Here is a 20,321-nt window from a genome sequence, read left to right as displayed (position 1 = left end):
GGGGGTGACTTACGGTGATGGTGTGGTGTAGGTGGTGTGAAAGAGAGGAGAGGAAGAGGGAGAGTGGAGAGGTTGGTGATGAGTGATGTATCTGTGTCTGTGTCTGTGTCTGTGGACGGGTGACGGGTGATTGGGATTAAACTAAGGTATTTGGGTGTGAATGTGAATGTGAATGTGAATGGGACTGTAAAGTAAGCCAACCTAACCCCCTTTCATGCGGAAACGCCAAGGCCACCCAACTTTCACACCAAGCCGGTATGGGTTTGGTTGTATTCAGCACATGCTCGCCGTGTTAGCAGTTGGCCTAAAGCTTATGGGTCTCTAGACTTAATATTGGAGGCGGTTATTACTACCCGCTGGCACTGTGTTGGTGTCCTCTTTGTCTTTCCTGGGTATAGTAGACATGAAGACGTGCTGTCGAAAAGACTGCATTGTGATATATGGCATGAGAACATCCCTGGTCATTCTATTTAGAAAAAGAATTAAATTCACTTTGCCTTGATCATTGTAAGGACTCTAATTAAAATGCGCTTCTAGAAGATTATTTACCCAGCCACCTTGCAATTTCTCAATCAACCGCCCGGTTAGCTCAATCGGTAGAGCGTGTGGCTTTTATTCATTGCACACCTCAAGGTTGCGAGTTCGAGCCTCGCATCGGGCGTTCTTTTTTTTCTTTTGCCTTCCCGGTTTTTGTATGCTCGTGGGGTAGGTGAAGTTTTTGATTAAATAGCAAAAGGGATTTTATCTCTTGTATGTTATTGTTTATCGAGCTTATATCTTTAATCCAACCAAACGGGCTATGGAAAGGGAAGCATCAACAAACCTTAATAGTACTCCGTACATTCCCTCGTCCATGAACCTTCCACATTCGCTGCGGAGAATACTTCTCATTGCGCCCATCACAGCGCAAGTCCAGGATCGGACTTGATAGTAAGTTCCTCTCTTTCCGTGGTATAGATTATCTTCACTTGACAACCACCCAGGTGCAGTGGTTGCAACCTAGTCATATCGATCTCGTATGCAACAATGAATCTCGTGTGTGTTCCCCTCCTAGTGGAATATTGTATGCGGGTTATATATGCATCGTTTCATACACCACCAGCAAATATGAAATCATGTTCGGGAAATCCCACTTAAATGCAAGCCAAGCCCGCATAGCAACCCCCCAACTTAATCCAAGGCAAAGGGTATTATGATTACTGGCCAGGCATCATGGAAGGTTGACCCCACACCCGGATGGTGTAGATAAATTATGTGATCTGATCATGTATTCACATCTAATATGATCTCTGCTGCTCGAGACTAAGAATACTCACCGCTGAATCACAAGATAGTTTAAGGAATTGAAATGATGAGATCTATTACGGTGGTGGATGATGTACAGAGGGTGCAGGGGCACTGGAGAGGTATAAACGGACGATATATATGACGGAGGCTTTGAGACTTCTCTGCACTTAAATCGAAAATCTTAGGCTGAAGACATTATGGATTGGACCTCAGGGTGTGAGAAGGCTTGATCGAGCCGGGTTCCTACAGTGTATAGGAACCTAGACACATAGATACAGAGGCATAGATGGAAAACGATGGCTCACATCGGCGACTGAATCAAGTAAATCAGACGGCGACCGATAATCTTAGTACACGATCGGGCTATCTATATTTATCTGAGATACTACTACATAGGAATGTACGATCAGTGGGCTTAGACTTGAAGGTGAAAACCCACAAGGGGCCTCCAAGTCCGTGTCCTGATCGCCACCCCCCCCCCTCCCGGGATTTAATTGCTCTTCTCACCACTCGCTTATATTCTTTTTCATAGACATGGAACAGCTACCAGTCATCTCGCCGAATTGCGCCTTCAACACCTGGTTCTCCTGCTCTTGAAGGAGCAACATAGCCCGGCTCACGCGCAGCTGGGACTGTTGATAGTTGACCAAGGTTTCGAGAGAAGAGGGGAAGGAAGAAGAAGAAGATAGTTGTTGGCTTCCTACATGGGTCGTTTCTTCCATTATGGGCAAGCTAGGTTCCTTCCCAACTCGGTCGAGGTTCATCGGACCTGCGACGAGCTTCAAGAGCAAGCTCTACATCTTTGATCATGATCTGGAACCTAGATTAACAGCTCGATCACGGCAAGACATGTTTAGCAATGGTATAAGTTATACGTGAAATCTGTGTACCTCCCCATGGCGCGGCGGTATCGCCTTCCAATCAAGTATGACTGATTTCGCAAAGTAGGATCACACTCAGAGCCTTTACGAAACAGCCGGTGAACCTCCCCCGAGCTTGCCATGGCATAAGCAGGCTCGTAGATGAACTCCAAACCAAGAAAGGTAGGCTGCTTCCACTTCAGATCTTCCAGATCAGTTTCAGTTCCCGCCCCCAGGTCGAGCCATTTGGTCACTACCACAGCCGTTCCGTCCTTGCCACAGTCACGGAGGGCGATCTGAAACTCAACCCGACATGGCGAGCACCGCATATACTCTGTGGTGGACGGTTTCTTTGAACCAAAACCCTGTTGCCGAATCGCCGATTGAATCTCGTCCACGATCGCTTTAGTCCCCAGTGTCTGCTCTCGACAGATGCACTGCAGCTCGAGCACGGTATCTGGTACATTCAGGTGCCCGTCCGAGACGATATTTCTATCGTGGAATAAGATCCACTGCTGGATCTGCAGGACAAATGATGGCATTTGATGAACCCCAGGTGTGCAGACCCGTCCTTCCACGGATGAGAGAGTCGTCCTTGCGGGCTCCCTGGGATAATCAACCACTTCGGTGTAGGCCAAGGACTTGGGGTTGATACCGCTGCCACCATGGTGGTTCTGCAGCACGGCGACGAGGTGCCAGTGGTGGAAATCGTAAAGGCTGGGCAGGCAGTGGGCCATGACGAGCCATCGAAGCGAAGGTAATAGACAATTCCGGTACAGTACTCCCAGGTCTGGGCATTGGGGGTCGTGATTCCTAGCACTGGCTGGATGGTGGACGTCGGTGATGCGATGCAGTTTGGCGCAGTAATGACAACAGAACCTCTGAGGGATGTCTCGGGCTAGTCGGGTGAGGACGGACAGAGCTAGCGACCTGTCGCGCACTGGCGTGAGGTGGTAGAGACCGGTCGTGGAATATTTCAGGGTTCGACTGCATAGGCTGAAGCAGATGATGTCGGCGGGTGCCAGGAAGTTGAGCACCTGGAGTAGTAGTTCCAGCGGTAGCAGTTCCAGGGGAGAAAGTCGCGTTGCCTGTAGGCTGCGTAAAAAGCGTTGAAGCCGACGAGGCATCCAATCTATCAAGCCCATCTTGATCTACCTGGTTAGTAGGATGAGGAAAGGATGCCCGCTGAGGGGGATCCTTTCCTTGGGTAAAACACATGATGATACGCTACCGGGTTCTGCTACCGGGCTACTACCGTCATACCTCGCTCACGGCACAGATCCAACTTACCATCAGCAACCAGCCTTGAGGGTGATAGATAGATACCAAGGGAAAAAAAAGAAAAGGTATACATACAACAGAAGGGATTCGCTGGTGGTCACCCACCCAACTACTAACCTCCCGGCGTGTGGCTTAAGTATGGCTGAGCGGACGGGAAGCCCTGTTCTCCACACCCTATGGTCGTATGTGTTTGCTTGGTAGTGGAAATGGAAGATGTAGAGAGGATTGATTGATCTATCTCTTCGATGCCATCAGGTTGATGAGGATGAAGGACGTCATATAGAGTCACCAAATGGACTGTTGACCGGCCGGAAGATACTACCACCATGATCTCATCAATACCTACCTAGTATGTCTCAGAGCAAAAGGAATATTCCGGCCCAAGTATCTGCAATGGATACTGGCCGTTGCGGTTGCTAAACATTCCATTCCAACATTGACACGCAACGGAAAAGACTACTCAGGAAGTCATAGTACCTCCAGACAAACCGGCAAGGCATACCTATCATGCGATGCGATCGAAAAGGTCTGCTGGATGATGCTTTTGCATGACGGAGACAGAACTCGTCTTTACTATCCTTATGTTTGATAATAGAGGTGATTCATAATCCTCTATATGTGCAACCCATGCTGAAGTGCAGTATTGTGACGATGATGACCTGCCAACTGTCTGGAGCGATTACTCGCAACTTGGGCATGAGAATTTCTCAAGGTTAAACATCCCGATAAGAACCGAATGAGACTCAGCTCTAGAGATTGAAGATCCATCAAAGGCCTATAAATAAACATAAAACAAAGCTCATACACCGATCAACACCCTCCACATACAACTTTCCAATCTCCATCTAACCAACATTATCAACATTTGTTCAACCATAACTACTTTGATAAGAAATATCAACCGAGACCTCAAACCATAACTGCAAGGCACAAACACAAACACAATCAACCAAGTGCGGAGTGCCGGCCAACCACCCTACTCCTAACGTATCTATTAAGATATCCTTATACATTCTGCACCACAGCTAGAGGAGATATATCCTTTTTGGTCAACGTGGTAGTACTAGTAGCTTTGACAGCAGTAGTATCCATCCAAATTATTTCCTAGTCACTCCGGGAATTTCGACCAGCCTAGGTAGGTAATGCCTGGCAAATAAACTCTCTAGGTTTTATGTCATGCCACGAAGACATCTCTACCCAACGAATTGCATGCTACTTGATACTTGTCTATTTCCTAAAGTAAGAGAGTCCAGCGGATGGAAGAACACCATTCGATCTCAACCAAAAAGAATACCACGCCATCTACCTAGTACCCATCTCACTTATCCAAGCATACGGATTGGTAACTAACCCAAATTCATCAACTCAGGGGCTCAACCTAATCCTTTACCACCTACCTAAGTATCAGTGGGCTGGCTACCTGCATATCAATAATCGATTATTATTCTCAAAAGTGGCATAAATTTATTGACTTTCTATATTTCCGATGTGTGATAGGGGTAGGGGGGAATACGTGTCAGAAGCCAAGCCAAGATCCGTATTCTGTACGGCGTACTCCGTACTTATGGAGTGTGTTACGGGGTCGGTGGTACTGGTAAGAGGGATATTTATTTAATATTCATTCGTGGGAGTATTTGAGTGGTGTGGTATTAGATCACAGGAGAGGGAGAAAAGGGGCATGTAGAGAATGAACCGGTCTAACTTGATATAAAGCTGAAACTGAACATATGTATGGCAACGGTAGTGTCGATGTGGTTGCTGAATACCATTTTGCAAGTGTATAATCCTCTCGTGACTAAATCCTTATGTAACGGCTCCCCCTAACGGACTCATGAATGTAATAGTAATAAATCTGTGGGCCAGCCATCTAGGTATAATCACATCAATACGTACCCACCGGTTGAACAACATTAACGGGCCGACGTTTCGAAAAGAAGTTCACCAGTTTGCGAAACACTGTCGGTTCACTTGATGTATCGCCACGGGGCTTCCGTTTCAGACTCGTGGCTTTGCTCATGGCTGACCAGGAGGTTTTTAATCGCGATGCGTTGGAGCCAGGGCGGAGATTTTGAGTTTCATCGACCGAGTCCGGGCATGCTGGAAGCGCGGTGGTGCTGACGTTGGTGATGGTGCCGGATTTCATCTTGGCTCTCACGGCTTGTTGGATGTGCATGGCACGTTGGGTTTCTTCGGCGGCGGAAAGGACGTGCGCGAGGCCGCTGCTGTCGATGATGATTCCGGGTTGTTGCTTGCAGAATTCGGCGTCCAAAGTGTCCAGGATCATGGGATCGGTGTACTCGGATGGGATGGCGGTCGGGGTCTCGAGAGCTACTCCCGAGTGACAGTGCGAGGGAGAGTTCCCGGACGTGTCGAGGCCAGGAGAGGAGTTGGTGAGGATCTGTGGTGAATGGAAGCTGGCAACTCCGCTGGACATGATTGCAGCGTCAGGATCCAGAAAGACCTCGACGTTGTCTTCGGTGAGAATGTCGGGGTGGCTGTCTTCATCCACAGGCTCACTGAAACCGTCGAGAATTGCTTCGGTGCTTTGGCTGCGACTTTGGCTGCAGCTTCGGCTTCTGCTCCGTTTCCCCCAGCTCATGATATGATGTCCCATACCTCGTCTACTTTGCGGAGGACTCATGGACTGTGTTGCATTGGTGACAGCCGAGTGGGACGACGTGGCTCGTCCCGACCCAAGACTGTCGGATTTGCTTTGCTGTTTAGACTGAGAATGGAGTGTCCTCATGGCCTGCATACTCGGCTGCTGGGTCAAGGCAACCCCCGAGTCGAATTTGTCCTTCAGAGCAGCCACATCGGCCCCTACTTTTGGCAGCATATACTTGGAATCGACCTGGGCGGTCATGGACGATTCCTGCATCACCGTGTTTGTCGTCACTGCGCGAGCTCGCTTTTTGCCTCCCGACGGCACGCCTTGTTCAACCCGGCAGACGAGCAACGTGCAGGCATTACGTATCTGCGCTTCCAGCTCTTTGGGAACCTGCTGTCGCTCGATCAACGGCGATGGGGGCTGGTAGAATTCAGGAGTGTCAACAAAATCGTAATACCGGGTAGGCTGGTTTTGGGTTACCAAGGTGGATTTCTGGGACAATTAGACCACCATCACAAGACCGTCTGCATAGGATCTACCCACCTGGGATCCGAAGAGAAAGGAAAAGGAGGTGCGTCGCTTCGTGCTGAGCTCCATGATATCTGGTATCTTTCAAATATGACGACAGAGAGGCGCCCAGTCAGGAAAGAGATCAGCTATATAGATGACAATAAAAGATGGTTTGGCGCCTGCCCACGTCGAGAACCCAGGGGCAACAGTCGACTAGCGGCGGACGAAGACACGATGCTGGGCAACCAGTCCCACGCGAAAGGTTAACCGGGTATCTTCAGCCCAAGAATGGGTCTAAACGATGGATTGGAATGCGGGGAGCAATCTGAGCAATGTGGGTGATTAACGAAAGGAAGGAGAGGAATCATTTGAAGAAAAGAAGGAAAAGGCTAGGAATGACGAACAAAGGCAACTTAGGAGCAATGCTCTGCCGGTGCACACCCTCAGGAATTCCATCGCAAGGAGGAGCAGTGCACTGGTCGGGGGAATAAAAATAACCCCAACCAGACGAAAGATGCCAGGGAAAGGAGCCCTGCAGACAAGCAAGCCCTCGTCACACGGCATCACGGGGCTGTTGCATCGCGTTGTCTGATTGCCTCGACTCTCCAGTGGCGGCCAGCCCAAACCCTGTCGGACTTTATCTTGCAGTGACTATTGTCTGGCATGCAGCCAGCCCGGCTGCCATTCGCCAGGTGTGAAACCGCCCCAAAGCGCTGACCTGAGGGGCCGGCCAGCTTTCTTGATGATGATCATATGGCGGTCACATTGCTGATCGGGGACTGCTCCATTCGACTTGGCTGCCACTGTGGAAACACGGTCGAAGAACAACAGGAGGCGAGGAACTCAAGTTTCACGGTGGAGTGACAACATCAGCCCGACTCCAAACGGAACGCTTCCTTGTCCAACGTTCTCGCAAGGGGCCGTTGCAGTGGAACAAGGGATGAATCAAGGGGCGGGAAGTGGAACAGGAAGGGGGGCCGGCCATGAGATGAGATCCATCACATCGAGCCAATATCCCCATCGTCATCAATGCGGGGGCGTCAGACCCTGAATATGAGATATCATGGCTGCCATCTATCCATCCAGACCGAAACCCCTCATGTATCAGCACCCTGCGACATCCCTGGTCAATCGGTCCTGAGTTGCAGGATGAATGGAACGCGTCGGATTGCCGTCTGACCGATCACATCAGCCCAACGCCATCCATCCATTCCACCCCCTCAACCTTCAAACCTAATAATCAGCTTCTCACCTGCACTCCGCATTTCCCACCCTCTTGGCCCTGTAAGCGACCAATTCATGCAAGCAGGAGGTCGCTCGTTTGCCTAGTCGAAACATATTCCCCGGAAGTTAACCAATCCATAGAGTTGTCCAGCGCCGTTCACGTCATTGCTCCCGCGACCGGCAACATGACCTCAGCTTGCATTCAGGATGATCGGTATGGACGCGGAGTGGAAGGCAAGACGATGGGATGCGAAGCGGAGCACGGCTGCAGGTGGTGTGGTTCCTGGTGCAACCATGGCTGGGAGGCCGGATTGCCAATCGGGCGGCTGGCCAGACGGGCAGGACATCACAGTAAACTTGGAGGAAAAGTGAAGGCTACGTATGATCTCAATGCTGGAGCTATTGGTGACATCAAAAAATCTATTCATCTCTAGATATGATCGAACGCTTTTGTTCAAGTCGCCCACCACCCCCAAGTCGGGTCGAGGGCTTCTGATGGAGAGCAGTTAAGTGCTTCTTTACAGCCTTACCTGTGAGGAAACGAGAGAGGCAGTTGGATGCTCATCTCTCTGACTGGCTAAGAATGATAAATAACAAGACCGCACCGCTACTTCCCAAGGCGCCTGAACTGGCGGGGTCCGAAGCCGCGGCGCGTCCTCTCGCCGCCGAGAGAAAGGCCTGGCCTGCCACCGCCATGCTTCAGGCAAGTTTTCAAGGCTGCAACTAATGCGCCACATTCATCGGGTCCTGCGGGTCAGCTTACCACGCGGTGATATCTTCCACCTCCGCTTCGCCAAAAGTGCTGCTCTTGGTTAGCTTGTTCACGCCGTCCACGGCCGCAACGCCCTCCGCGGGTGCCTTGGACATGATGTCGGGCAGCACTTCGCGGAAGAACTCAAGGATGTAGCGGTTGACCTGCTCGAACTGAAGAAGGAAGGCGTCGTGACCTTCGGGACTCTCGATCCGCTTCAGGCGCGAGTCCGGAATGCCGGCCGCAATCTCTGCCTGTTCCTCGAAGGTGAAGAGTCCGTCAGATTCGATGCCCAGGACCAACGAAGGCTGCTCGATCTGGGACAGGGCTTCGCGGACAGGGTTCTCCGAGACCGGACTGGCCCGGTGTCTCGACACATCGTGGGTGTCAAGCTTGCGGGTGATGGCAATGTAGCAGTTGGCATCGAACCGCTTGACGAACTTCTCTCCTTGGTACCGAAGGTACGACTGCGCCGAGAAATAGGTGGGAAGCCGCTTCTTGCCGTTGGCCTCAACGGTCTTACTGAAGGTCTTGGTTCCGGAGAACTGAGGGTCTTGAAACTGGATTTCAGACTGTTGGACTTCGGGCTGCTGAGGACCAGGGGAGCTGCGTCCGCTCTTGTGGCCATCGTTGTGGATGGCCCAGTGCTCGTTGGGAGGGGTAGGCGACCGTTCGGTACCGTTGATGTTCTGCCGCTTGGAAGGATCGGGCACATTTCTGCCAAAGCGAGACTCGAAGGAGTTGCGGCTCCGGTAGGTGAGAAGAGCAGACATGCGCGCCGCACCCAAGCCCGTCGCTGGCGGGTCGTCAAACGGGTAGTAGCCATCCTCATACTTCGGGTCGCTGTAAATGCTCTGGCGCTGAGCCTCACCCCAGCTGATACACCAAGCCGAATGACGGGCTGACGTGGCGATCGGAACAATTGCGCGCACATAGTCCTTGCCAAAGTAGGCGTACTCGAGCGTAAGCATGCCTCCCATGGAACCACCCACCACAGCGGCAATTTGACGAATACCCAAGTCATCCAGCACCATCTTGTGGATTCTATGCAGTGTGAACACGCCGTCACTCCGTAGCAAGATCATGAAGAGCAAACTCACTTTACATCATCACGGACCGTGGTGAGAGGGAACTCGGGGCCATACAGGCCGTTTTCGGGGTTCCCGTCCTTGTAGGTCACGGCGCTGGCACTTCCGTATGGACTCCCCAGACTGTTCAGGCAGACAACGAAAAACCGGGAGGTGTCAAAGGCCTGTCCGGGGCCACCAAGCAGGGGACCCCACCAATCGGCGACATCGGCACTCCCACTGAGAGCATGACAGATCACCAATGCATTGTCGCCCTCGGGGGAGAGCTCACCCCGCGTCGTGTAGGCGACGGGAACGTTGTGCAAGGTAACACCGGACTCAAGGGTAAAGGAAGGGATGATAACGAAGGATTGATCGGTGATCAGGCTGGAGTAAGGGTTTTCAGGTTGCGAGTCGACCCTCTCTACGGGATTTAGTAGCTGTTCAAATTTCAAGTCAAAACGCGGGGGAGGGGAACACTGACGGAGTTGCCCGCGGGCGGGGGGAGCGACCATGATGATCGGAGTGCAGACAATAGGGCAGAGGGGAACAGAGAAGACAGAGGAAGGCAGTGGTGGGAAGCAAGCCGGAGGGAGGTGAGGGAGAAATTAGACACCCACAAACGAGGAAAAAGGACGAAGCAGAAAAGGCAAAGGAAAGAATGGATGCAGGAATGACGGCGATCTCTCTTATCGCCCCGGCAAGTTTTCCGTTTGACTCATACGCCATCATCACCCAATCAGATTGCTGTCAAAAGCTGGGACGGCGGCATCGGCCCCGGAAATAGGTTCCACCGATATCCGCCCCCGGTCCCGCTTGGATCCATCGATGTCTTGCCCGGCAGTTGACTCGGAACTTGGGTATGCCAACTGTGCAGCTCACTATGCTGGCGGGAAGGTCCTCTCGATGGAATACCTGACCTATGTTAGCAAGGTAAGATGTCGTCAAGCTTAAGTATTTTTATACATACAATTGGCCAAATCCAAGGCAATGAAGTAGGATACACGCCTATCAAATATATATTGTGTGGAGATACTATCATGATGAGTATCCGGTCGGCGGGAGGCGAAGGGTAACCCCAGAGAAGTGAGATCCTCGTACCTGGGGCTCGGCGAATAAATTAGGATTGAAGATAGTGATGGTCCCTGAGTGCTCATTGGACGTTCTTTTGGAGCTCGCAAGAGATTCAAGGCACAAGGGAACATGATGGCCATGGCGGCCAGAATGAACTCAGGGATACTGCTAGTGACTTGGCAGAGATCAAGTAAACATAATTAATAAGTGAGTGGACTGAATACTCTGGAATGCTGACCTTGTTTGTTATCAAGAGGTGGAGAATCGATGACACCCGTGCCATTGGGTATTTTTTGATCAGGGACTGCGGTCTGAAGTTTTCAGGCTCAAGGGTTGTGCACCTGGTCCAAGAACAAGAAGGTAGTGTGCCAACAGTTGCCATCACAGGCGGGACGATACACAACAAAATGTAAGAACGGTAAAAGCTTTGAAACCACGCAAGATAATTCCAAGAAGAGAAAACCAGTCATCCACCCAACCAACCCAAACACCAAGAAACAATCCTAATCCGGTTACTAAAACCCATGACATCCATCACAGCCATAAACCATGCGCACCTAGAAGACAAGAAGCATGGCTACCTAGGAGCCTGCGTATTTCCCACCGGCTCCCCAAAATACCACCGCCCAAAAGTCTTGATCAGAGCCTCGTCCTTCTTACGCATGTCAAAGAGCTTCGTTGTTCGCATCACCAACGAGCTACCATTGAAATATGCCTCGATCAGCCGAGCATGCTGGGGCCCCACGAAAGAGAATAGAAGAGCCTATACAACCTGACTTAGCTATGAACTATTCAAAGGTGATGTATATTACCGGAGCAGTCATATGCTGGAGGAAGCGGGATCGCCTCATTTGCGCGATAATATAACGTAGAGCAATCATGATCTCTCCTCGGAGGATTCTCCCGTCGGTGGCATTCAGGTCGTTGTAAAGGAGGGCTTTTAGGTGTGGGTATGGGCCCTCCTTGACCTGAATAGCATCCAGGGAGGCGTATTCGGGAGAGTCGTACTCGATCAGGCCCACAAAAGGCACCTCGCCAATACTACTTTCTTATGAGAGGCCAAGTCCAAGACTTGAAGGGGAAGACCGAGAAAGGTTGGTTGGTTACCTGACGCCCGACCACACTCGATCGAGAACCTTGTCCTTGCTATGACAAGCGCAGGCGAACGCATAGTAAGTAAAATAGTTGATCACATTGCGTGCGCAGTCGATTGGTCTTCTGAAAATTGGATCAATGGAATCAAAGTCATAGTACCCGGGCGGCCTTTCCCGGTCATAGTCGTCATCTGGGTTCAGTAGCAGGGAGGCAGAACATGGGGCAAAAAAGGTAGGTTTGGAATCTGATGTTTCGTCCAGATCCATAGACACAAGCTGGATCTTGTGGCTCTCCAATTCATCGGAATCGAATTCATGTGCCTGCAAACTGGCAACATGGTTCGTGATTGCACGCAGCGCCGCCCGAAGCTTCTGGTGCTCTGGGGACTCGACAACAGCCATAGTTGTGATAAGGCAGTATTGGGATCACGATAGAAAGCGAGAGGGGCCAGCCGGGCATCCTATGCCCCTTATACCACACCCCAATCTAGGTAAACAGGAATCGGTCAATAGAAGGTGACGCGCCGAGCCGCTGGAGCGTCTCGTGTTTTGCCGCCAAGGCGGTCTCCGATCTTCCAATGGACCGGGGTGCTCCATCTGCATGATGTGTTCCATGGAAGAAAGAAAATTGGACTGCTCTGGGTATATTGGAGTGTATGCCAGCTGATATGATCTTATCTTGGCAAGGTAATGATAACATGTCCGTGTTTGATATCTAGGGCAAGGAAACGGGGTAGTACATGTTGTATGATGAAGATATGTAACTGCTGGAAGGGTCGACTAGATTACCGTTGGCTTCAGTAATGAAGAAAGAACGTGCGGTTGGTATCATAGACCAGAATATATCCTAGGCAATTCGGATATTATGGTACATGATGAGGTCCAACTTCTCCCTCCGCATCGGCAATGGCAATTGCATCCGCATCCGTGATCTCCCAATGAATATCGGTCTTGAGCATAATGCCATCGCTATCATGCAGTGCATCCTGACTTTCACCTAGCCGACTTTCACTCGGGATAGGACGCGAGGCTGCGCGGAACGCTGCACTGAATCTCTTCGAGTTGCTCTGCCCGGGGTATGTAGTGTGGGACTTTTGCGCGTAGGATGAGCCCAGTAGTCGAGGGAGATAGCGCTTCGCAAAAACATATAGGGATGGGGTGGAGCCGCAGAAGACAGCTACAGTGTTGTTTGTTAGCGATGTACAGGTATAGGGGCGGTAATGTATGTACCAACGTAGGCCTCGATGCCGCACCAGTTGAGCGAGGCAGCGAGGACGTAGGTTTCGTCGGGATTGTCTGCTAGCTGTAGGACGGTGTTGTACCGCACACAGGCTGCTGTTGGTGTCTCAGTATTGGTTTTGAAGAGATCAAGGATAGTGAGCCCCTACCGGCTATGGATAAGAGACCGACGCTGAAGACCCCTAGAACAGCAATCTTCTTTCGCTGCGGAGATGATTAACAGGTGGAGGTATAGATTCGTCAGGTGCACCTACTAGAGAGATACGAACACGCCAAAGCATCGGAATAGGAACGGACCAGATCAGAATATCCATGACAATGACCAGGATGCCGTTGACCTCATAAAATGTCTGCTGGGATGCGGACGACATACAGTGACCGGATTTGCTTGAATCCCAAAATTTAGAGGTAGGCACACAGGACAGCGTGTCGACGAAGAAGCTCGAAATTGACACGCCCAGGACGATGAAGATGACGGAGTAAACAAGCCATTGCATGTACCGCCGTGCTTCAAGCCGGAGATAGAACCAAAGAAGAGACAACTTGATGAAACCTAGACCAAGGACGTAAAGGAGACGTGTAGCCCATATACACTGTTCTGGTCAGCGGACGAAGCTTTGTGCGGTACAACTGAGGCTTGCCTTGAGCATAGGAATTCGGTCTTCCACGGGAACATCTACATCTACAGCTAGTTAGAACTGCTGCAGTTAGAAGAGTGCGGAAGGCGTACAGTGTTTTCCAACCCCATAGTATGCCGCTATGATCAATCAATTTATGCTGCCTATAGCACTTCGGCAAACTCGACCTACCCAGTATTGACGCAATGCTGAGACCGAATGTTAAGATCTGATTCTTCAGGTCAATATCTGGAGAGAGTTGGCGGCATCTCGGCTTACCGTTCCAATCACCATGAAAACTGTATTCCAGTTAGCGATGAGAGGGTATCGAACACGACTGGACTCACCATCATCGCATCCCCATGCGCGCAGTAACACCGCTCTCACGTATATTCGAAGGGCAATCACAACAAAGGTAAAAGCCATGAAGGCGACTCCAATTCCAAACACACTAGTTTGCTCCCCCGCGAAGGTCGCCCCCCGCGAGTTCAGAGATTGCCGTAACATCTTGGGAGCCCACAAGGTAGCCAGAACTCCAAAGGACTAGATCGCGATCCAAGGGTGCCATATCCTTAATTTTTATGTAGCCCTTAGCATGCCGTCCTTTAGGGCAGGATGAAAAGGTCTTTCAGAGACTAAATTGCGCTCGACAGAGCGACCAGGATCATGCCGGCGGAGCCATGTTCTAGACTCTTGAACAAAGCCAGATGGTGCCAGGGAAGCCATCAATACTTTATTGGTGTAACGTAGATAGTACTCCGTAGTTAGTATGCCATCGCCAGCTAGTCTGACCGGGATAGGAAAGATCAACAGATACCTGTCTCAGAATTCGGACACACACAAGACTCTATAACCCTGAGATTAGGCCAAGAACATGCGCAGCCAATAGAAGAGGGATCGATCTTGCCCGATGGTTCCCACTGTAAGCACAGGTGAACGGATGAAAGAGCGAAGGCACTAGAGAAGTGGATGTGGACGGGATGGGCTGATCGCGATGCCGCCTTGGGTCTAGCGCAAGGCTGTACTTTTCTCTCCATCAGCCAGTCCCCAGCGTCTCATCTCTCATCCCTCGTCTTTCATCTCTCATCTACTCCCTACACCAGACTGCATCCCTGGGTTGCTGCACCCCGCGAGATCCATGAAGCGCCCAGAAGGGTAGTGTCTCACGTGCCTGGGGCTACTTTCGATTGGACAATTCTACCCCCGCAGGACCATGTCAGCTCGGAGCCATGGGCGTACCCCTTCTCGGCCGTGTCTCCATGTTCCCACAGATCGTGGGGACAGTCCGGTCCGCCGTGGATCAGTGCTTTTCTTTTTTCTAGCCAGCTGAGACAGTCCGATGAACCCATTCCATCCGAGTGGGGCGAGGGAACGGCCTTAATTTGAAATGTTGGTGGGTGGATATGAGAACCACCCCTAAAAGGGTGGAACTGGGAGCCACACTAAATGAACGTGCACCACTGCACATACGTTCATCCGTCATCGACATCGGAGGGCCGAGCCGAGCGGAGCAAATTAAGCCATCCCGCTGTCCTGTCAGAATGCTTGGAACTGGCGGTCTAAATGAATCCGTCAGATTTAGTTGTCCAAGATATCCCCGCTAATAGCCTCCGTCTCGCACTAGGTATATTGTCTCCTGCGTCGTGTGCGTCCGGCCCTATAGGTAGTCTCGGAAAACCTTCTACTCAGAGAAGGGGCAACCCGTCGGTTGAACTACGCAACACGGCGGACCTATGGAGGACTCCCTAGTGATCTATTTAGCGACTGAGGGTCCTACTGGGCCTTTTGCTTAGACAGAGCCAGTTCCTATAAGTGATGGAGGGGAAGCGGGCTTCGAGAGGGGTCCCCCTTTTCCGATTCATCTTCCTCATCTCTAGAACAGTGAATCAGAATGGGCATCATTTCCAGCGATAAAGCCGCCTTGGTTTTCGGAGCTAGTGGGATCTCCGGCTGGGCGGTGACAAAGAGCCTGTTGGAGTATCCAACTCCCAGTACCTTTTCTCGGGTGATCGGCCTGACACATCGTCCTCAGATGAGAGAGGATTTGGGTCTCCCCGAAGATCCGAGGCTGGAGGTGTACTCCGGGATCAACTTACGGGCAGACCTGGATGAGGTAATGAACCAGATGCACGAGACCATTCCGCATCTGGACCAGGTCACACATGTATACTATCTTGGTAAGGCATCTGTTATTTCTTGACAACAATGTAGGGAAGCCGTGAGCGCGTCTACTAACAAGACAGCGTACTCCAATGCCACCGCATACACGGAAAATGTGATGGAGATCAAGCGCATCAATGTCGCCATGACTTATAACGCCGTCCATGCCAGCGATAGGCTGTGCAAAAACATGTCCTTCTTCGTGCTGCAAACAGGAACAAACGTACGCCTCATCTTGTACACAATGCAGAACCAGTCAGTCTAACTAAGACAGAACTACGGTGTCGCCGTCTTCCAACATATCGACAAGCTCACCTTTCCCACGCCTCTCAAGGAAGACGCTCCTCGCGTTCCGTCTCCGTACGGCGACGAGATTTTCTACTACGGCCAGGTTGATTTGATCCGGGAGGCAGTTCAAGGGAAGAGCTGGGGTTGGTGTGAGGTCCGTCCGGACGCCATTATCGGTATGGGAATGCGATAAGCATACACGAACCACAACTCTGCAGGCGCTGACCTAGACAGGCCACGTCCCCAGCACCACGAGCATGACCACCGTTGAACCAATCGCTCTCTATCTCTCCCTATACCGATACGTTAATGGTCCCGGAGCCACCGTCCCATTCCCAGGCACGCCAACCAACTACGTCTACACCTACACGGACTCGTCCCAAGACATAATATCGCGAGCTGAAATCTACCTCTCGGTAGTGAAGCCAACCGAAGCGAACGGGGAAGCATTCAACATCGCGGACACTGCCACCTTAGGTCCCTGGTCCATCAAGTGGCCAATCCTGACCGAGTACTTCGGTCTAAAGGCCACCGGCCCCACGCAAAAGGACTACGCGCCCTTCGAACAGTGGTGGAACGATCACCAGGACGACTACGACCGCATGTGCAAGGAATACGGACTCAAGAAGCGAGTCATCGGGCCGGAAACCTGGATCTTCGTCTACGCCGGGTTCAAGCTGCTAGACCGAAACCGGGAGTTCAGTCTAGACAAAATCCGTAGCATCGGGTTCACGGAGGAACGACCAGTGGGTCAAGGCCATATTGCAGCCTTTGATCGCATGGCTGCGGCGCATATCATCCCGTCACCGGCCCAGCTTCGCTTATCTGAGCCGGGTGCTGAGAGAAAAGAGGAGTTTAGTACCCATGTCCCATCTGCTGCTGCTAAAGTGTCAAGCGTTCTATAATGAGACCCCAAAATTGCTCAGATAACCTTATTTTCCATATCTCCTCGACACTTCTATATTAAACTGCTGGCCTTTCAGTGCTGCATGGAAATATCCAATGAAGTATCTCTTCTGAGTGCCTATTTCCTTCAACATATTCTCCCCTTTGAACTAAGCTGAATCACTGACTAGAAACGGACCATTTAACTCTTAGTCCCTGATCCATTGACGACCTATCTAGGTCGCATTCATTGCATATATTGGTTTTGCAAACTTTCACAGGTAGTATACATTTGATACGTTATCTAAATCTCGACGGAGATTATGTGTTTATGTTACAGTATGTCTCGAGGAAGATATTCCAAAAATATCGAAGAAAAAGAGGGGAGAACTAAAAGAACCCGCCTCTCAATTCCGTCAAAACGGCCTTCTGTCGCGGGCTACTCATCTTCTCGAATCGATCGACGCTCATCACGAACGTACCACGACCGGCAGTCAGACTGCGCAGATGTTTCAGATATCCCACCATTTCCTTGAGGGGCACCTTGGCTGTGATTGTTCTGGCTCTGTTGGCTGTATCGGGGATTGAGGCGCCGACGGAGGCCGTTTCGAAGGGATCCGGAGGGGCGTAGATCTTGCTTGGGTCAATTGGTGGGAGTTCATCGACTGGTTGTGGGGATGGGGAGAGGTCGGTCGATGTGATGGGGATTTCTTCGTCCAGGGAGACAATGTGGCCGCCTCGAGAGGAGGAAATGTCGTGGACGACTGCTCCGAGGCTGGCTTCGTCGACGCTGATGATCACGTTCATGACGGGCTCCATGAGGGAGGTGCCTGGGCCGGAGGAAAGGTCGCGGAGAGCGGCGGAGGTGGCAAGACGCGCAGCGGAGGAGAGGGCGGAGGGGGTGGTGTCGTTGCCGAAGAGGTGCTCAGCTGGGTCAAAGGTGAGGGTGACGCGGGTGTTGTGCATGGGGAAGGTGAATTGAGGGCCGCGAGCAAGGGCCGCGAAGCAGCCGTTCTGGAGGGAGGTTCGGAGCGTGTGTACGTCGAGACCAGCGGGAAGTAGCGGACTCTCTTGAACGCCTCTGCGGCTGGTTTCTATGTGTAGTTCTGGGGCGCGGATGATGATATGGTTGCCATCTCTGGTTTCGACTGACACGGCGTCTTCTGGGACTTCAGATGCGTCGTCGGGATCGAACGGTTCCACTGCTGCTGTGCAACCGGCTTTGCCTTTGCGGCCGGCGATTTCCTTGTCGAAGATTTTGCTCACGACAGGGGATCCTCCAAGTGGGCATTCACGGTAGCCAATCTCGATGCGGCCCATGGAGGCTTTGGCCTTGAGGTCGTTGATCAGACGGTCTCGGGCGATTTCGAGATGGAGTTCGCCCATACCGCTTAGTAGGGTTTGTCCAGAGTCTTCATCGACAGTGACGTGGAGACTGGGATCTTCACGCAGGAGAAGGGCCAGGCATTCATGGATCTTCTTCTCTTCGCTCAGGCTATGCGGTTCGATGCTAGCAAAGAAGACAGGGGGCGGAACTTGGATAGGACGTAGTTGGAGGGTATCAAGGGGTTCTGGCGGTGTCGATTTGTTACCAACATAAGACACCAGTGTATCGCCAGTTCGTGCATGTTTGAGGCCGGCCACGACACCAATGTGTCCCTCTGGGATGGAATCCACCTCGACGGCGTCGTTGGCGTACATCTTTAGGAGACGCGGTGCACGCTCGGAGACCTTGAGGTTGGTGTTGAAGATAGTGCTGTTCCGATCAAGGGATCCTGAGTACACACGCACATAGACCAAGACACCTCGCTTGGCATCATTCACCACCTTGAAGGCCAGGGCACAGCTCTGAAGTTTGGCGATGGCATTTTGGGATTCGGCCTGGAGGACAGATTTCTTCTTTTTCTGCGTGCCCTTGGAGGAGGCTGCTTTCTCGCTCTGTTTGACCAATAGATCGCCAGAGAGCAGACTCCGAAGACCTCCGCTAACCTCTCCAATGCCCACTTCCGGATCCGGAGTTTCGAGGGGACTGGGAAGGAGGTTGGTCACGGCGTCAAGCAGAGGCTGGACACCAACATTGCGGAAGCTGGCCCCAGCAAAGATGGGGATGACCTTCCTACTCTGTTCCTGTAGAAGACACCGGCGCAAACTGTCTAGAATGTCGATGGGAGGAACAGCGAGGTGATCCTCATCATGTTCAAAGAATTTCTCGATCATAGTCTCGTCATGCTCGCTAAGCAGCTCGACAAGTGCTATCCTTGCGCGTCGGAGTTCCTGTGCAAGCTGACTTTCCTCGCTGTCCAGTTCTTGGAGGTTGAACATCTTGACAGATTTGCCGTCGCCTTCTTCCCAACGGAGGCCTTGCAAGTTGATCACATCGGCCACTCCAATAAAGCGGCCATTTCCTCCCTCGAACCACGGAATCTGGCAGACCGCCGGATATCCTGCCAACCGGGAGCTGACTTCTCTGACCGTACGGCCAAAGGCTGCACCATCTCTGTCCAGCTTGTTGATGTAGACAATCCTGGGAATACGATAAGTGCTTGCCTGGTGCCAGACACGCTCCGTCTGAGCTTCGACGCCAGCTACGCCGTCCAGAATACACACCGCACCATCTAAAATGCGTAGGGACCGCATGACCTCAAAGGTGAAATCCGCGTGTCCGGGTGTATCAATTAGGTTTACTGTATGCAAAGAGGCAGACCGAGGGACCTGTGGGTCATGCTCAGCTGCTGAATTCTGATCATTCGATGCTTGAGGCGGCCAATGGAAGGTGATCGCAGCAGATTGGATGGTGATCCCGCGAGCTCGTTCAGCGGGCAGAAAGTCAGTGACCGTGGACCCTTCATCCACATCTCCTATCCGTCTGGTAAAACCACTATAGTAGAGCATGCGCTCGGTGGTGGTCGTCTTGCCGGCATCGATATGGGCGATGATGCCGATATTCCTCGTCCGGTCAAGAGTGTCAGCCTGCCATTTCGGTCCCGAGGTTGAGAGCATCTGGATTTTAGAAAACTGCCATCTTTTGAAGCCTTGGGTGAAAGGCAAATTAGCACTCAAGCGGCTGACGGCTGACTGGCACTGTTGGAGGCCAATTGGCCTCGCCGCCTGGTGAGAGGCGCGCAAGAAGAGAGCTGCGACCATGGGGACGGCCAGTGTCCATGTAATAGCCGACAATGAATTAGAGTGCTCTAAGATCTAGAATCTAGCATGCATGGTCAATTGGACCGAATGAGAATGGCCGATGTTGAAAGGACCAGCCCAAAGATCATATAGCCGGAGTATGGAAAGGTGAAGGAAGCAGCTGAAGCTTTTGCGGCAGTCCAATGACCCGGGGATGTGGATGCCTGGCCAATCAGGCCGCCTAGGCCCCAAC

The 20,321-nt window shown here is 51.7% G+C and overlaps 6 protein-coding genes and 1 non-coding gene across 7 annotated transcripts, besides 4 other annotated features; 2 read left to right on the top strand and 5 right to left on the bottom strand.

Annotated features, from left to right (window-relative positions):
* Nucleotides 1-578: 578 nt before the first annotated feature.
* On the top strand, nt 579-661 carry BO80DRAFT_t182. Its single transcript has one exon. It is a non-coding gene; the product is annotated as a tRNA-Lys (tRNA).
* A 1,169-nt stretch (nt 662-1,830) lies between these two features.
* Nucleotides 1,831-1,987: a sequence feature (Protein overlapping with rRNA (BO80DRAFT_435585, RAL00214.1) was converted to a misc_feature.).
* Nucleotides 1,988-2,177: 190 nt separating this feature from the next.
* Nucleotides 2,178-3,184: a sequence feature (Protein overlapping with rRNA (BO80DRAFT_435585, RAL00214.1) was converted to a misc_feature.).
* Nucleotides 3,185-3,437: 253 nt separating this feature from the next.
* Nucleotides 3,438-3,451: a sequence feature (Protein overlapping with rRNA (BO80DRAFT_435585, RAL00214.1) was converted to a misc_feature.).
* A 94-nt stretch (nt 3,452-3,545) lies between these two features.
* Nucleotides 3,546-3,756: a sequence feature (Protein overlapping with rRNA (BO80DRAFT_435585, RAL00214.1) was converted to a misc_feature.).
* Nucleotides 3,757-5,310: 1,554 nt separating this feature from the next.
* BO80DRAFT_357678 (uncharacterized protein) lies at nt 5,311-6,633 on the bottom strand (the record flags this gene model as incomplete). The annotated part of the gene is made up of 2 exons (XM_025715852.1): nt 5,311-6,528; nt 6,580-6,633. The coding sequence occupies 2 exons, from the start codon at nt 6,631-6,633 to the stop codon at nt 5,311-5,313; spliced, it is 1,272 nt and encodes a 423-aa protein (XP_025574540.1).
* A 1,538-nt stretch (nt 6,634-8,171) lies between these two features.
* met2 (homoserine O-acetyltransferase) lies at nt 8,172-10,245 on the bottom strand. Its single transcript, XM_025717871.1, has 3 exons — nt 10,058-10,245; nt 9,622-10,012; nt 8,172-9,565 (listed from the first exon to the last, which is right to left on the bottom strand). Exons 1-3 carry the CDS (start codon nt 10,101-10,103, stop codon nt 8,530-8,532), a joined length of 1,473 nt encoding a protein of 490 aa, XP_025574539.1. The 5' UTR covers nt 10,104-10,245; the 3' UTR covers nt 8,172-8,529.
* A 642-nt stretch (nt 10,246-10,887) lies between these two features.
* Nucleotides 10,888-12,247, bottom strand: BO80DRAFT_409057 (uncharacterized protein). Its single transcript, XM_025717870.1, has 3 exons — nt 11,770-12,247; nt 11,475-11,703; nt 10,888-11,425 (listed from the first exon to the last, which is right to left on the bottom strand). Exons 1-3 carry the CDS (start codon nt 12,156-12,158, stop codon nt 11,240-11,242), a joined length of 804 nt encoding a protein of 267 aa, XP_025574538.1. The 5' UTR covers nt 12,159-12,247; the 3' UTR covers nt 10,888-11,239.
* A 372-nt stretch (nt 12,248-12,619) lies between these two features.
* BO80DRAFT_357571 (uncharacterized protein) lies at nt 12,620-14,119 on the bottom strand (the record flags this gene model as incomplete). Its single annotated transcript, XM_025715843.1, has 8 exons — nt 12,620-12,933; nt 12,987-13,091; nt 13,145-13,190; nt 13,250-13,593; nt 13,627-13,677; nt 13,726-13,752; nt 13,805-13,861; nt 13,960-14,119. 8 exons carry the CDS (start codon nt 14,117-14,119, stop codon nt 12,620-12,622), a joined length of 1,104 nt encoding a protein of 367 aa, XP_025574537.1.
* Nucleotides 14,120-15,360: 1,241 nt separating this feature from the next.
* BO80DRAFT_110012 (SDR family oxidoreductase) lies at nt 15,361-17,150 on the top strand. Its single transcript, XM_025713407.1, has 4 exons — nt 15,361-15,789; nt 15,856-15,995; nt 16,047-16,236; nt 16,295-17,150. Exons 1-4 carry the CDS (start codon nt 15,504-15,506, stop codon nt 16,963-16,965), a joined length of 1,287 nt encoding a protein of 428 aa, XP_025574536.1. The 5' UTR covers nt 15,361-15,503; the 3' UTR covers nt 16,966-17,150.
* Nucleotides 17,151-17,198: 48 nt separating this feature from the next.
* On the bottom strand, nt 17,199-20,218 carry BO80DRAFT_425985 (mitochondrial elongation factor MEF2). The gene has a single exon (XM_025719651.1). It carries the CDS (start codon nt 20,087-20,089, stop codon nt 17,336-17,338), a length of 2,754 nt encoding a protein of 917 aa, XP_025574535.1. The 5' UTR covers nt 20,090-20,218; the 3' UTR covers nt 17,199-17,335.
* Between the last annotated feature and the right edge of the window lie 103 nt (nt 20,219-20,321).

This window comes from Aspergillus ibericus (genome assembly GCF_003184845.1).
Source record: "Aspergillus ibericus CBS 121593 unplaced genomic scaffold BO80scaffold_24, whole genome shotgun sequence".
Taxonomy (NCBI): domain Eukaryota; kingdom Fungi; phylum Ascomycota; class Eurotiomycetes; order Eurotiales; family Aspergillaceae; genus Aspergillus; species Aspergillus ibericus.
The sequence above is the reverse complement of the archived record's forward strand: the minus strand, read 5'-3'. Positions and strand labels throughout refer to the sequence as shown.